Below are 13,103 nucleotides of genomic sequence, written 5' to 3'. Positions count from 1 at the left end.
CCATGGATGGACCTAGAGTTCTTTTATGCTAAATGAACTAATTCAGAGAAAGACAAATAGCGTTTCATTTCACTTACATGTGGTATCTAAAAAACAGAACAAAAAAAACCACACAGACACTTAGATCTTGTTTTATAAGGCCAAGAATATTGAATTCAAATCCAGTTGTGATTTATAGGCAAAGAATTTTGTTTTATCTTCCCTAGACTTGCCATTCCAATCATACATTTCAGTAGGTATTAAAATCTAGGCTTTTTCTTCCCCCCTTGTATGCTTAGTATAAAAATCTTCAGCTTTTCCTTCCTTTTCTTCTCTCCACGAATAGTGTGCTATTTTGAAGGGGCAGCTCTTTTCACTGGGTCGGCACACAGCCTGAAGCAGCGTGTGTTGGGCAGCTAGTCTGACTTGCTCACTGGCACAATCTTGCCCTACCTAATGCTCATTTGTAGAACGAGACATGTTCAACAAAAAGACCATAAGAACTTTCTACTATCAAATGAGGTCTCAAGTCTTTTCTTATCATACACATATGCTCAGGGAGCAGGTTAAAAATCAGTTAAGATTCTCAACTCTTATTTTGCTTTGAAAAACACTTAATTAATCTTGTTAAATATCACCTTCATGATCATAATCATAACCTTAAGAGGAAGAGTGCCTTTTCCTTTGGTCCATTTGCTCACGGTAGGCGATCTTCTTAGTGCTGAGTATTTTCTTTTAGCCTAAATGCTAAAAATTCAGTACACAGTCATTAACAGGAATGACAGCTACAGTAGCATTTCTACTTATGAATATTCATGAAGTGAAATCCATAGCATTAATTAAATTAATTTACATACCTGAATACAAGTGAACCATAAGTTACAGTGCTAGTTAAGCTTAAAAAAACCTTCTTACTGACCATATATTGTACTTAAAAAAAAGTGCTATTTAATAAGGGCGGAGGCTAAAAGGCATTTAGGCATTTGGGTATTTATAGAGATGTTTTTAGCTAAGAATTAAAGCACACTATAATCCTTCAGTTTTCATAGGCTTTTGTAGGGCTTATAAACATTTTTAAAGGAAGAGAGGGTAAAGAAAATATATGTGGTTGAACACAGGAGAGACTTTTCATATGAATAAGAATTAGTGGTTACTTGATTATTATTTGGGATCACAGCCCTTTTAGTCTATGAGTTTTAGTTCAACATATTCTTTTGAAAGGAGACATGGTTAGAAATAATAATCTATGAGAGTGAGGCTTATTTTCACTCAGTTTTGTGATTGAGAAACTCCATTTTGGAAAAAAGCTTTATGTGCATGTTTTTAAAAGTTAAAAATATATTTGCTATCCAAGAAACAGACTCTGAACTGTAGGGAACACACTGATGGTTACCAGAGAGGAGGTGAGTGGGGGGATGGGTGAAATAGGTGACAGGGATTAAGGGAAGTGCACTTGTGATGAGCGCTGGGTGTTGAATGGAAGTGTTGAATCACTATATTGTACACCTGAAACTAATATTACACTGTATGTTCACTAACTGGAATTTAAATAAAAACAAAAAAAACAACAACCCATATTTGCTGTGTGTTCAAAAGGTAGCATAATAGCCACATTGATTTTAAAAGATTTTTAAATCTAAGCTAAAATGCCATTACTTGAATTTCTTCAAAATATGTGATGTTAAAAACATCATCTTTGCCGGGGCGCCTGGGTGGCTCAGTCGTTAAACGTCTGCCTTTGGCTCAGGGCGTGATCCCAGCGTTCTGGGATCGAGCCCCACATCAGGCTCCTCTGCTGGGAGCCTGCTTCTTCCTCTTCCACTCCCCCTGCTTGTGTTCCCTCTCTCGCTGGCTGTCTCTCTCTCTGTCAAATAAATAAATAAAATCTTTAAAACAAAACAAAAACAAAAACGTCATCTTTGCCGAGAAGATATCCATTGTGTTTTCAACTATGTTACCTTTGAAACAGATTATCAGAATTAACTGGTTAGCTTCACTTTATTCAATCAATGTTTAAAAAACAAACTGAAGCATATATGTAGTCAATATAATACATTGAAGTGGTACCAAAAAGATTTTTGGATTAATAAATGAAAACAAAAATTTTAAAGAACCATTTTATTCCATCTCATTCTTTAATAATTTCTACTTTTGTCTACGTTTAAATTGCATACTATATGTAATTTAATAAAGCATATTACTTAGATTTATATAGATATTATTAGTACAATGGAGCTATGTATATGATTTATAAATGAAATCATATATTGGGGTTAGATGCTTAAAATCTTCCTGGCAGGAGTGTTCAATCCCAAAGAGTTGTTGGAGCTGTTGACTTAAAGAATGATGGAGAGTCATATTCTTGGGTGGGCAGGAAGCTGGGCCATTACTCTGCTTATTGCCCATCTCACGATGAGACCTGTAGCAAGTCTTCTGTCTTGTCCATAGTATGGCCATCTTACCTTTGTATGCACAGGGGATTGACTGACAAATTAGTGCAGTGTGGTCTCACTGTGGATAGGAATTGTTGAAAGCATCCTCCTGATGGTCTCACCAGGGTGTTTATTTACAGAGGATTGAAAAACACTGGGCGTCCAAGGGCTGCATTAGGGCACAGGTCTTGAGTACTTGGTAAAGTACTTTCACCCTTTGGGAGATAGTAAATCTCTACAGTCTAAAATTAGTGTTGTTATTATAGTGATAAAAAGAACAAAAAGTAATATCTTTTTGGGTGGGCCGTTTTTTGCTATTCTATGAATGAATCAAAATTAGGCTTATACTCAAGGTTTTGTTAAAATATCCTACTCTTTCCCTTGTTAGATTTCAAATAAAAATATCAGTTTCCAATTATTAATTGCTCACTTTTTTTTACAAGGTGTAAATGAAACATAATGGATGGCTGTGTAGTTACTTGAGCTAACTTGATAGAAAAAAATGTATTTCCTATAAGATCATGATAACTACTCTGTAGTTTTCCACCTTTTTAATGATGGTTTCTTGCACATACTAAATTCAGTTTTGTACGTAATAGATGCACCTAATTGGATTATAATAAATTTAGCATATTGTGATAGTTGAGATTTATAAAATATGTACTGATATTATTTGAAATATTGGTGTGCCAATTTTTTTTTTTTGCCAAGTGTTTTCCAAGGGTCTCATTTTGACTTTTCATCAACCATTATTAATTTATTTTCCTTTTTATTATAGAATTTATTGAACTACAGTACTGGGAAGCATAATGAGCTTTTAAAAGATCTCTGCCAACGGAGATCACAATCAGACATTAAATATTTAGGTATCAGATGCTTTGGTTAAAAACTGAAAACACACTTATTGTGGTACAGAATTTACAAAACAAGAAGCAGATAAAACCTTTTTATAGGCCGCTTCTCAAATTATTTGTAAATATCTGGGTTTGCCATATTTAGCTTGGCTAATTGAGCTTTGAAGAGATTGTACAGATGAAAGCAAGTCAGAGTAGACGAGCTTTTTTTCTTTCTTTTAGATTTTAGGCGTGGATTCCCTCTCCATTAAATTATTCTAATGAGTGTATCTAAGCTTTTTATTATGCTGGTTTTGAAAAGCTTATTCCAGGTTAATATGTTTCAAATTTCCTTTATGATAAACCAAATATTTTATTCTTTCATCTCAAACTGTTTATAGAGCATAACTGCTGTCTTCATGAAGAAAATATTAAATAACAAGACTGGCAGACAAGTATAGACCAGTTATTTTAGATCCTTTATGCTGTGGGATACCTATGAAGTAACATTCCGAGTCACAATAGGATCATCATAGATTCTACGGTGGAACTATAAATGTGGCTAGGATAGTGGTTTTCAACCTAACTGCATAGCAGAATGATTTGAAGCCTTTAAAAAATAGATTTGCTCCAGGCCTCAGGAATTTATTTTTTTAAAGACCCCCAGCTGTTTTCTTTGCATAGGTATAGCTGGAGAATACATAGGTGTAGGAGAAGAAATCCTCAGTAACATAGGTCGGAAATATTGTAGTTAAGTAGTGATAACCTCAGTGGTGAGCTGCAAAGCCAAAAATAAGGGGCCAAGGCTCTGAATACTTGAAATAGTAGTTATTAAAGATTTTCACTTTAGCCCCAAAGAGAAGCACTTGACTTTGCTTTACAAATATAATTCCAACAATCCTAGTTATGTGGTTTCTCCAGCCCTAATAAATGAGAGGCGGCAAAACCGAACTAGAAGGCTGTTGGTAAAAGAAGTAATGTGTGGGAGGCATTGGAAGATAGAACAATCAGCTACCTTAGATCTTGATGCAGTAACTGATGGACTAGGAATACGACGACTTTCAGTCATTAGAGAAGGTAGATAATCAATATTCTCTGATTTAGGAATCAAGGTAGCGTTGGGTTTTTTTTAAAAAGAATTTATTTATTTTAGAGAGAGAGAGTGCGTGTGAGCAAGCAAGGTGGGGAGGGCCAGAGGTACAGGAAGAGAGAGAATCTTAAGCAGACTCCCGGCTGAGTGTGGAGCCCTACAGGGGGCTCGATCTTATGACCCTGAGATCATGACCTGGGCTGAAATTAAGACTGCGATGCTTAACTGACTGAGCCACCCCTGCGTCCCTCAAGGTAGTTCTTGTACATTTCAGAAATATATTAACATTTTAGGGGCGCCTGGGTGGCTCAGCCGTTAAGCGTCTGCCTTCGGCTCAGGTCATGATCCCAGGGTCCTGGGATTGAGTCCCGCATCAGTCTCTCTGCTCGGCGGGAAGCCTGCTTCTCCCTGTCACACTCCCCCTGCTTGTGTTCCTTCTCTCGCTCTGTCAAATAAATAAATAAAATCTTAAAAAAAAAAAAAAGGAAATATATTAAAATTTTAGGTTGGTTAAAGTAAAGAAGGGGGAGGGGATTTTATACCGGAAATGTTTATTTACCTGAAAGAGTCACTTCTCTGGAATGATAGTGTATTCCCCAATAGTAGCAGACAAATCAGGTATTAATAGGCTTGTAAAAAAAAAAATGGGGGAGGAAAAAAACAACAGTGTCTCTTTGGCTGGATGTTATTTATAAATGCTAATTGAGGTATCCATTTTAAAATCTTAAAATAGCTGAATTGTAGCTTTTTTTTTTTTAATTTGCCTTATACTTTTCCAAAATTTTTTTTACATGTTTTCCTCCCCACAGCAATCTCACGGTTTGGGCAGGCCTGTCTGGCTCCAGATTGCTGAGTCTGCTTATAGATTCACTCTGGGCTCAGTTGCTGGAGGTGAGTGACATGGCTATGTACTGTTCCCAGCTTGTGTGCCTGCAATATTATCTCCCTAGACCGAGACAGATCAGCAGAGGTGCAGTTTGTTGTTCCTGTGGGACATGACGGCAGGGCTTTCTGAAGTATTCCTGATTTCCACCTGCGATCAGAGGACTTGCTGCAGCATAGCTGGTCTTCGGGACAAAAGCTCTGTAAAAAAGTGAAAGTCTGGACGTGTGCTGCACTCAGCTTAATTATCCTGCGGAGAACCAGGATGAAGAAATGGAAATGATACTGTGTTAATGGTGTTGGGGATGCAGGCAGGCAGGAAATCAAGATTTGGGGTCGAAATCCCAGGACCTTATGAAATAAAACAACCTCCTAAAGTGATTTACTTTGGCTTTTCTACTTGTATTTTTTTCCTCTCCCTTTTTACTGCTTGAAGAATACCTGGACTTGTAGTTACTATTTGCTAAAAGGAACCTCCCGTCCTGGCTCCTGGGCAAAATTTGAGAGACTTTTTTGGCTTGAATCTCTCTACAGAAAATGTGTAGGAATCTGAAGTTGCTTTGTGAAGAACCTCGGAGGTGTGATTAAAATGTTTATGATTTTTCCTAACAAGCCTGAACTGATGAAACTATTATTATTTTTTTCGTTTCAGTTTTAGAAGTTGCAGAACATGTTTTGGTTTTCAACAGTTGAAAGATATAGCACTCTAATTCATTTTATACATTTTTCAATCTCTGAAAAATTCTAAAGCCTGGCATTTTTTTTTTTTTTAAAGGCCAAATTCTGTACAAAGGGATAAGGTCATGTTGTGAGATTGGTTCTGATATTATGCTCGTAACTAAGATTAATTTACCAAAATGCTTTAGTAAACCAGGTTTTAAAATTACAGATACCTGTGTGAACATACATGGTTATTTAGGGGTAAGTGGTATTATATTTAGGCACTGAATGGAAAGTATAAAGAAATATGTTATATATAATAGTTTCATGTTGTTACAAAAAATCAAGCCTTGATGATTTAATGTTGGTGATGACTTGAAAATCCACTGCATTTGTTCTCGGAAGCAGATGTATTTATGGACCCCAACTGCTAGCCTGCCATCCTTCAGCGGCGTGCAGTGTATGGGAGAAGGAAAAAACACACAGTCTCTTTTTGTGAGAGTAGAGACTGCGTTTTGTTTTCTAGTCCTTTGAGATGAGATTTGTTGTCGTTAAAGATCCTCCATTTAATTGTGCTCTCTTCTAAGCCTAAAAACGGTTTTATTTGCAGCCGTGGGAGCCACCGCAGTGTACCCTATAGATCTGGTGAAGACCCGCATGCAAAACCAACGTGGCACTGGCTCTGTGGTGGGCGAGCTCATGTACAAAAACAGCTTTGACTGTTTTAAGAAAGTCTTGCGTTATGAGGGCTTCTTTGGACTCTACCGGGGTGAGTAAGCCTATCTCAGCTGCTGAAGTTAGTGACTTGATCTCCCCAGCAGCAGATTTTTAGCTCAGTCATTATGAAAATCAGTGTGTAGCCTGTCCAGTCAGACTAGAGCTGTTTCTCTCTCTTTATTTTCTTGTTGCTTGTTTCCCTTTTTACACTCTTCCCGGTAACTAGCATTATTAGTCTGCAGACAAGGCCTTCCTTTCTTCTTCCTGCTATTTATGTTTCATGGAATCCAAATCCTGCATTTTGTCCCGACGTGGGTCTGTGGTCACTGTGCTCTTAGAAACTCAGGCACATGTCTGCAGGTTGAATAAAGGATGACAGCTAAGAAGTAGAGAGCTGCTTTTCTCAAAGAGAGGAGAGAGATGCCTCTTTTTTCTGAAATTGAAGCCAGGCTGTTACCTGAAGGTGAGTTTACCCCCTGTGCCCTTGTTTACATTGAAAGAGATACCAGATGTGTTTGTCTCTTCCGAGGAGACCATTCATAAGTGTTTTTTTCCAGTGAGTCATCTGAAGTTTAAAAAAAATGAGTCAAAGAAAACCTTTGGCTCCAGGTCTCATTCTCTGTCCTTTCCTCCCCTTAGCTCAGAGGCACTGAGTAAAAGCAGAGAGATTTTCTTTTGCAGGGAATGTTACCACCAAGTCAAGGCTGAGCACAGTGCTGTCAGCATCGAGGCAACAACCCCCTGTAGGATTCTTCCCACCCCCGTGGGCTTTGTAGGAACTTGTTCTCTTTGGAGAGGGAATGACTTTCATGTGCATGTTTTCACAGAAGAATTTAGGGTTTCCTTTGGGAGGGAGATCAATTTTTTAATCCCTTTGGGCGCCACTTGGAATTCTTTGAAAATATTCTCTACATGCTCAAGTCCAGAGTGTTGATGTAATTTACTGTACTTATTTGCTTGCACACACGGTCTCATTAATCCCTAGCTCACTCTGAGCTCTGTTGAACTGTTTGGCTTAGAACCTCTTCCTTGGAAAGAAAGATTGGACCAGCACAAAGCTTCTGCTCACGGACAGGAAAAAACACCTCTGATTAGCATTATTTGCAGATATTCGAGTGAAAAATGTATCTCTGATACATTTACATTTAAAGGAGAGGGTCATTAGGATGTTCATTTTTGGCATTATATATAGAATAAGAAAAGAGAGTGGTCTTGGGGGCGCCTGGGTGACACAACGGTTAAGCGTCTGCCTTCGGCTCAGGGCATGATCCCGGCGTTATGGGATCGAGCCCCACATCAGGCTCCTCCGCTATGAGCCTGCTTCTTCCTCTCCCACTCCCCCTGCTTGTGTTCCCTCTCTCGCTGGCTGGCTCTATCTCTGTCAAATAAATAAATAAAATCTTAAAAAAAAAAAAAAAGAAAAGAAAAGAGAGTGGTCAAATCAAACTAGGCTCAAATACCCTGCTCCTAAGAACGCATGTTGTTAATTTTACTCAAATATTCAGAGCTCTAGCCTCTCTAAATTCTAGCTGTATAACATGTACTTACTCCATGGGAAAAGGTGTGTATTGTCCAGAATACAGATCTGTGCATGGGAATGCTTATTTTAAGCTGTATTAAACCCTGCATATCTAGATTTAACGAGGAATTTAAGAAGGGTTGAGTGGTGGTAAGGTTTTTATTTTTTTTTCCTTTGTCATCTCCAGTCTTTCTTTGTTGAATAATAACCTTTCTTCCTCCTTGGTATACTTTTAAAGAGAATGTTCCTATTAGAAGTAACCTGGATATATACTGCACAGTTTAGCCGTCTCAGTGGATGGATGCTTACAGAAAGTTTCATTTCCGAGAGATGGCATGTTAATTAAATGGGTCCAATATGGCAAGTCTGGGGGTGGGGAGAGGTGGAGGGATTGTTAGCTTTATTCAGGATGTGAGCTGATAAAATCAGTTCTTTAAATGAAAGACTCTTGTATTAGGGAGAAGATTGTAGGAGTCCTGTATGTGAACACTATGATTATTGAGATTGTCATATATTGCTTAGAACTGGTCCATTATTCTGTCAGGTGATTGACAAAATTGTTGACAGATTAGCTTAAATTTCTTTGCAGGCAATAGTGATAAAATGACATAAATCAGTACTTTATTAAAATTCCATGAGCCTTATTGAGGCAAGTTGTAAAACAAATACACACGCTGACATGGTTGTATGGAAGTTAGATTAAAAGTAATAGGACCTCATAATCATGAAGGTTAGAAAGTTAAGACTGCCATCTGCTGATTTATTCTTTTAAATCAGTCTGCTACCCATTAAAGGTGTGTGCAGATTTGTGTTTGTCATTGATAATTCAGTTTGACTGACAGTAGCCTGTATGTATGATTACTTGCTGGCTCTCAATTCATAGAAAATCACTCAGCAGTATCCTCAAAGTAGGCTTAAGATCAGCAGTGAGTGTGCAAACACATACATAACTCCCCCATGGCTGGGTGATTTAAAGGGTATAGAATGTTTATTGTTAGCATCTTTAAAAAATGTATGCAAAAAATGTACGCCAGCAATTTGGATAATCTGTGTGCTTTAGGAAGCTGAGCCTTATGAATATCTACAGATGTTGAATTGTTTATATATTTTTTCTTTTCCAGTTTGCAGCCAGCCTGGGAAATTTAACTTTCTAAGAATAATGATTTCCTTTGTTTTAAGAAGGGTCTTTTGAAATATCTTAAGTTTGACATATATTAGTAAATAAGAATGCAGGAGGCATATGTTTTTGCTTGTAGAAGACACCCATTAAATGATACTTAAAACTGCATTTTTCTTTGCAGTTTTGGCTTCCTTTAAATGAGTACTGAATTCTGGTTTTCTCTGAAGAGAAAATTATGGGAGTTGGTGTTCTGTAATAACCAAACCACCGTATGCTATTACATAGGTAATAGCATCATTTGTGGCAAAATCTGGGTCCACTCAATAACATGCTTTGCAGAGGTTTTCCGAACACACAACATTGGCTTCTCTAAAGTGTTTGTGTATGTTTATATGTTGTTGGTTGTAAAGGGTGGGGATTTGGTTACATTTTTATTGGCAGTGTTCGGGAGTAGAGATCATGGGCTCCATTCCTTCCTCAGGTACTTTTTTTGGGAGATGTTAGATAACTAGGCTTTAAAGGAAGCATGCTTAAGAAAAGGGTCTATAGCCTCAAGAAAGCATAGCATTATATTTGACATCAATAATTATCACATACATGTACAGAGTTTTTAGGATAATTCATTTTTCCATATTTTAGTGAAAACCCTTAAATGTTTGATAAGTAAATAATATGGGAGAAACCACTACTTGTTGGGTTTGTATATTCATGTCTAGTACATTCATATTGCTAATGCTTCTCTCTGTTTACCTAGGTCTGATACCACAACTCATAGGGGTTGCTCCAGAAAAGGCCATTAAACTGACTGTAAGTTTCTTTCTCATTGAATTTATATGTCATTTGTTTAGATTATCATTAAGCTAAAAATTAATGCTGATGCTGCTGAGACTGGCACACTATCAAGACATTTGTAAAACTTTCAGCTTATTTGTAGACATTTGATAATTCTTAATTTTATCATGAGACAGGTATTTTGATGACTTGGAAAACCAGTAACATACCAGTAAAGGAAACGGTTAAGAATTCCGGTTAACTGATGTCGTCTTTCTGATTAGGTTAATGACTTTGTCCGGGACAAATTTACCAGAAGAGATGGCTCCATTCCACTTTTAGCAGAAATCCTTGCTGGAGGTTGTGTAAGTATTAATACTGGGCATTTCTCATGGCAAGTGTGTTCCTTTAACCTTTTTGCACATTAGATATATCTGAGTGACATTCCTTCTGAACTCAAGGGATTCTAAGATTTTCTCAGTGATCATAAGGAATGCTTTCTAATTTCATTGCATGATCTGTTTTTGAGTGAAAAAAAGAGTTAGTATTTTTATCAGCTCTGACTCTTAAAAGCTCCTGACATTACCTTCCACACTTTTTAAAGTTCTGATCCAGATTCTTAAATATCACAGAAAATAGAGTAGTGGGTGGAGTTCCCATACATTTATATTGCCTGGAACTTTAAAATAAGTGAGATGACTGATTAATTGGGCTCTTATATTTTAGGTGTAGGACTGAGTAAACCATTGTGGAATAATTATAATTTTCCTTCTTAGGGAACAGAGGTTATAGCAAACAACCATAATTATGTTAAAGCTATTACAATTCTGAATGCAGAGATTCAGGTTATATTCACTTACAGCACAAAGGTTTCTGTCTTTAAAGTGTGAGCATGACATTGGATTTAGACCAATTCTCAAATTTAAGTTTGTAGCTCAACTAATTTTATTTGTGCTGTTCATTTCAAATTTGTTAATACACGATTTGTTTAAAGCTTATTTAGTCTATTTTGTCCCTGAAACCCTTAATAACTTCCAGTTGAATTGGCTGACAGTCTTGGCTAAACCCTCCTCAGTTGCTTGTGGAACTTGAGGTGATGAGGTCAATGACCTTTGCAGCTTTTAATTCTGTGAAGATGCCCCAAGGGTCAGAGAGAGCGGCTGCTCTGGATTCTTTTTGATGAGATTTGTCAGCCTGGTACGTACCTGGTTCCTCACCTTTGTGTAACCAAAGTTCCTATTGAAAAGGTGTTTGGGGCTGTGTGTGTGTGTGTGTGTGTGCATTTGTGTGTATGCTTACACACATGCCCATCTAAGTGCAATCTTAGGAAGCAAACTCACCTCTTTCACTGACTTTCTTTTTTCATGAAGGACAAATAATGAATATAGAATAAGACCTTTGTTTAAGCAAATCACAAAAAAAGTAGTTTCTCTTTTCTTTACCCCAATTAGATGCTGTAATTATTTCTCTTCAAATGAGAGAATGTTTGCAAATTGTAAATATTCTTTTTCTCAATGGTTTTAGGTTTAGTTTGGTTAAGAAGTTTCCGGACTCAGTTTTCCCACTGCTCAGGCATATATTTACCAGAAATCTCCTAAGTCATGCTCTTTCTGTTCCGTGTAGCTAATTATTTCTGTTTCCCTTTGTAATACCCAGAGGTTTTTGCCCATGAAACTGACCTGTTCCCATGTCTAACATGTGACCTAAGTGGTTAAACTGTAATCAGATCTTTGGTTCCTTTGTTTTTCCTACTGTGGACCCTGTTTCTAGGTTTGAACTTTGGGAATTTCTGTTGAAGTCTAGGGTGCCTTGAGGGTTGTGCTGACACTCTAAATCTCTTCTTTAATCATGAATCATTTCTGAGAACTTTGATGGATTGTCTAGTTGGAAATTGACAGCATGAAAAATAGACAGGTTAGGCTCTAGGCAGAATGATGAGGTTGTCTGCAGTTCTTCACCTCAAACATTTTCTGCTTCCCTCTTTTTTTCTAAATCTCTTCATTCAGGGAGGAAAGAAAATGTGTAATTATTGAGTTTGTACTGATGAATTCAATCACACTACAGAGTAAATGATTGTTAAAGCATAATCTGCCACTTCTCCCCATGTCTGTGTATTTCAGCAGAGAATAAAGCCTTAAAATGAGTGAGTCTCTTGTTTAAAGAATATTAGGCATTGCGGAATATAGGATGCTCTCTTTACTGAATGAAACCTGGTAAGCAGCCACCAGATAGACACAGGGAAGAGTGGCTGCCTGTGAGCCTGATCATGAAAGCCCCCACCATCCTGGATAGTGGTGGTGATATGATGTGCAGCGTCCCTGTGGGTGTTTGACTAAGTGCTGTCTGTATCACCAGCTGAGAACAGTGCTGCTGTTTTCTCAAAAATCACTCAGTTTTAAAGATGTACCTTGTGTTAACCTGTTGCAAAATGTGTTAACCTAATGCAGATTAATTCAAGAGAAATGGTTCAAACTGAATAGACAGTATTGGCTTTATAGGTTTTTCCCCAGCAGAGGGATCATCTAAGACCCGGGCTCTGAGTTCCCTATATATGGGAGAGAAATTCTGCTATAAAATTGACTGCTGTCCTGTAGGAAAAATGGTGTTCATTGATCTAGATAATGAATTGACCAAGAAATAAAAATATCCAGTCCTCAGACCTTATTTTTTTTGGTTGTTTTGTTTTACGATGTATTTTTAAGAGTATGTGATATTTGATACATGCAGAAAAGTACACACTATAAATCTAGTACACACTATAATGAGCATCTGTAAACTTATCACTCAATTAAAACGTTACTGTCATTGACACTGGTTTTTGCTTCTAATGTAGCTCTAATCTGCTAAGATTGTTAATGAGCAGTAGGGACTTTGCCTAGCCAAACATTTTATTTTCTTATTCATTTTAGAGAGAGAGAGAGGAAGAGAGAGAGCACGAGTGGGAGGGGCAGAGGGAGAGAGAATCCCAAGCAGACTCTGCACTGTGCACGGAGCCCAGTTCGGGACTTGATCCCACGACCATGAGATCATAACCTGAGCCAAAACTAAGAGTCAGATACCCAACTAACTACACCACGCAGGCAACCTCCCCCCCAACGTT

At 37.5% G+C, this 13,103-nt stretch overlaps 1 protein-coding gene across 2 annotated transcripts in view; it reads left to right on the top strand.

Annotated features, from left to right (window-relative positions):
* SLC25A12 (solute carrier family 25 member 12) overlaps positions 1 to 13,103 on the top strand; it is a 96,394-nt gene that overhangs the window by 57,334 nt on the left and 25,957 nt on the right. For both annotated transcript variants that reach the window (XM_045779859.2, XM_045779878.2), the window contains 4 exons: positions 5,144 to 5,225; positions 6,487 to 6,645; positions 9,987 to 10,039; positions 10,288 to 10,368. In XM_045779859.2, coding sequence (XP_045635815.1) covers positions 5,144 to 5,225; positions 6,487 to 6,645; positions 9,987 to 10,039; positions 10,288 to 10,368 — 375 coding nt within the window. The remainder of the gene's footprint in view (positions 1 to 5,143; positions 5,226 to 6,486; positions 6,646 to 9,986; positions 10,040 to 10,287; positions 10,369 to 13,103) is intronic.

Source organism: Ursus americanus, chromosome 1, assembly GCF_024610735.1.
Source record: "Ursus americanus isolate L20-20 chromosome 1, mUrsAme1.1.p, whole genome shotgun sequence".
Classification (NCBI taxonomy): domain Eukaryota; kingdom Metazoa; phylum Chordata; class Mammalia; order Carnivora; family Ursidae; genus Ursus; species Ursus americanus.
Note: the sequence above shows the minus strand (reverse complement) of the source record. Positions and strands in the feature narration are given on the sequence as shown.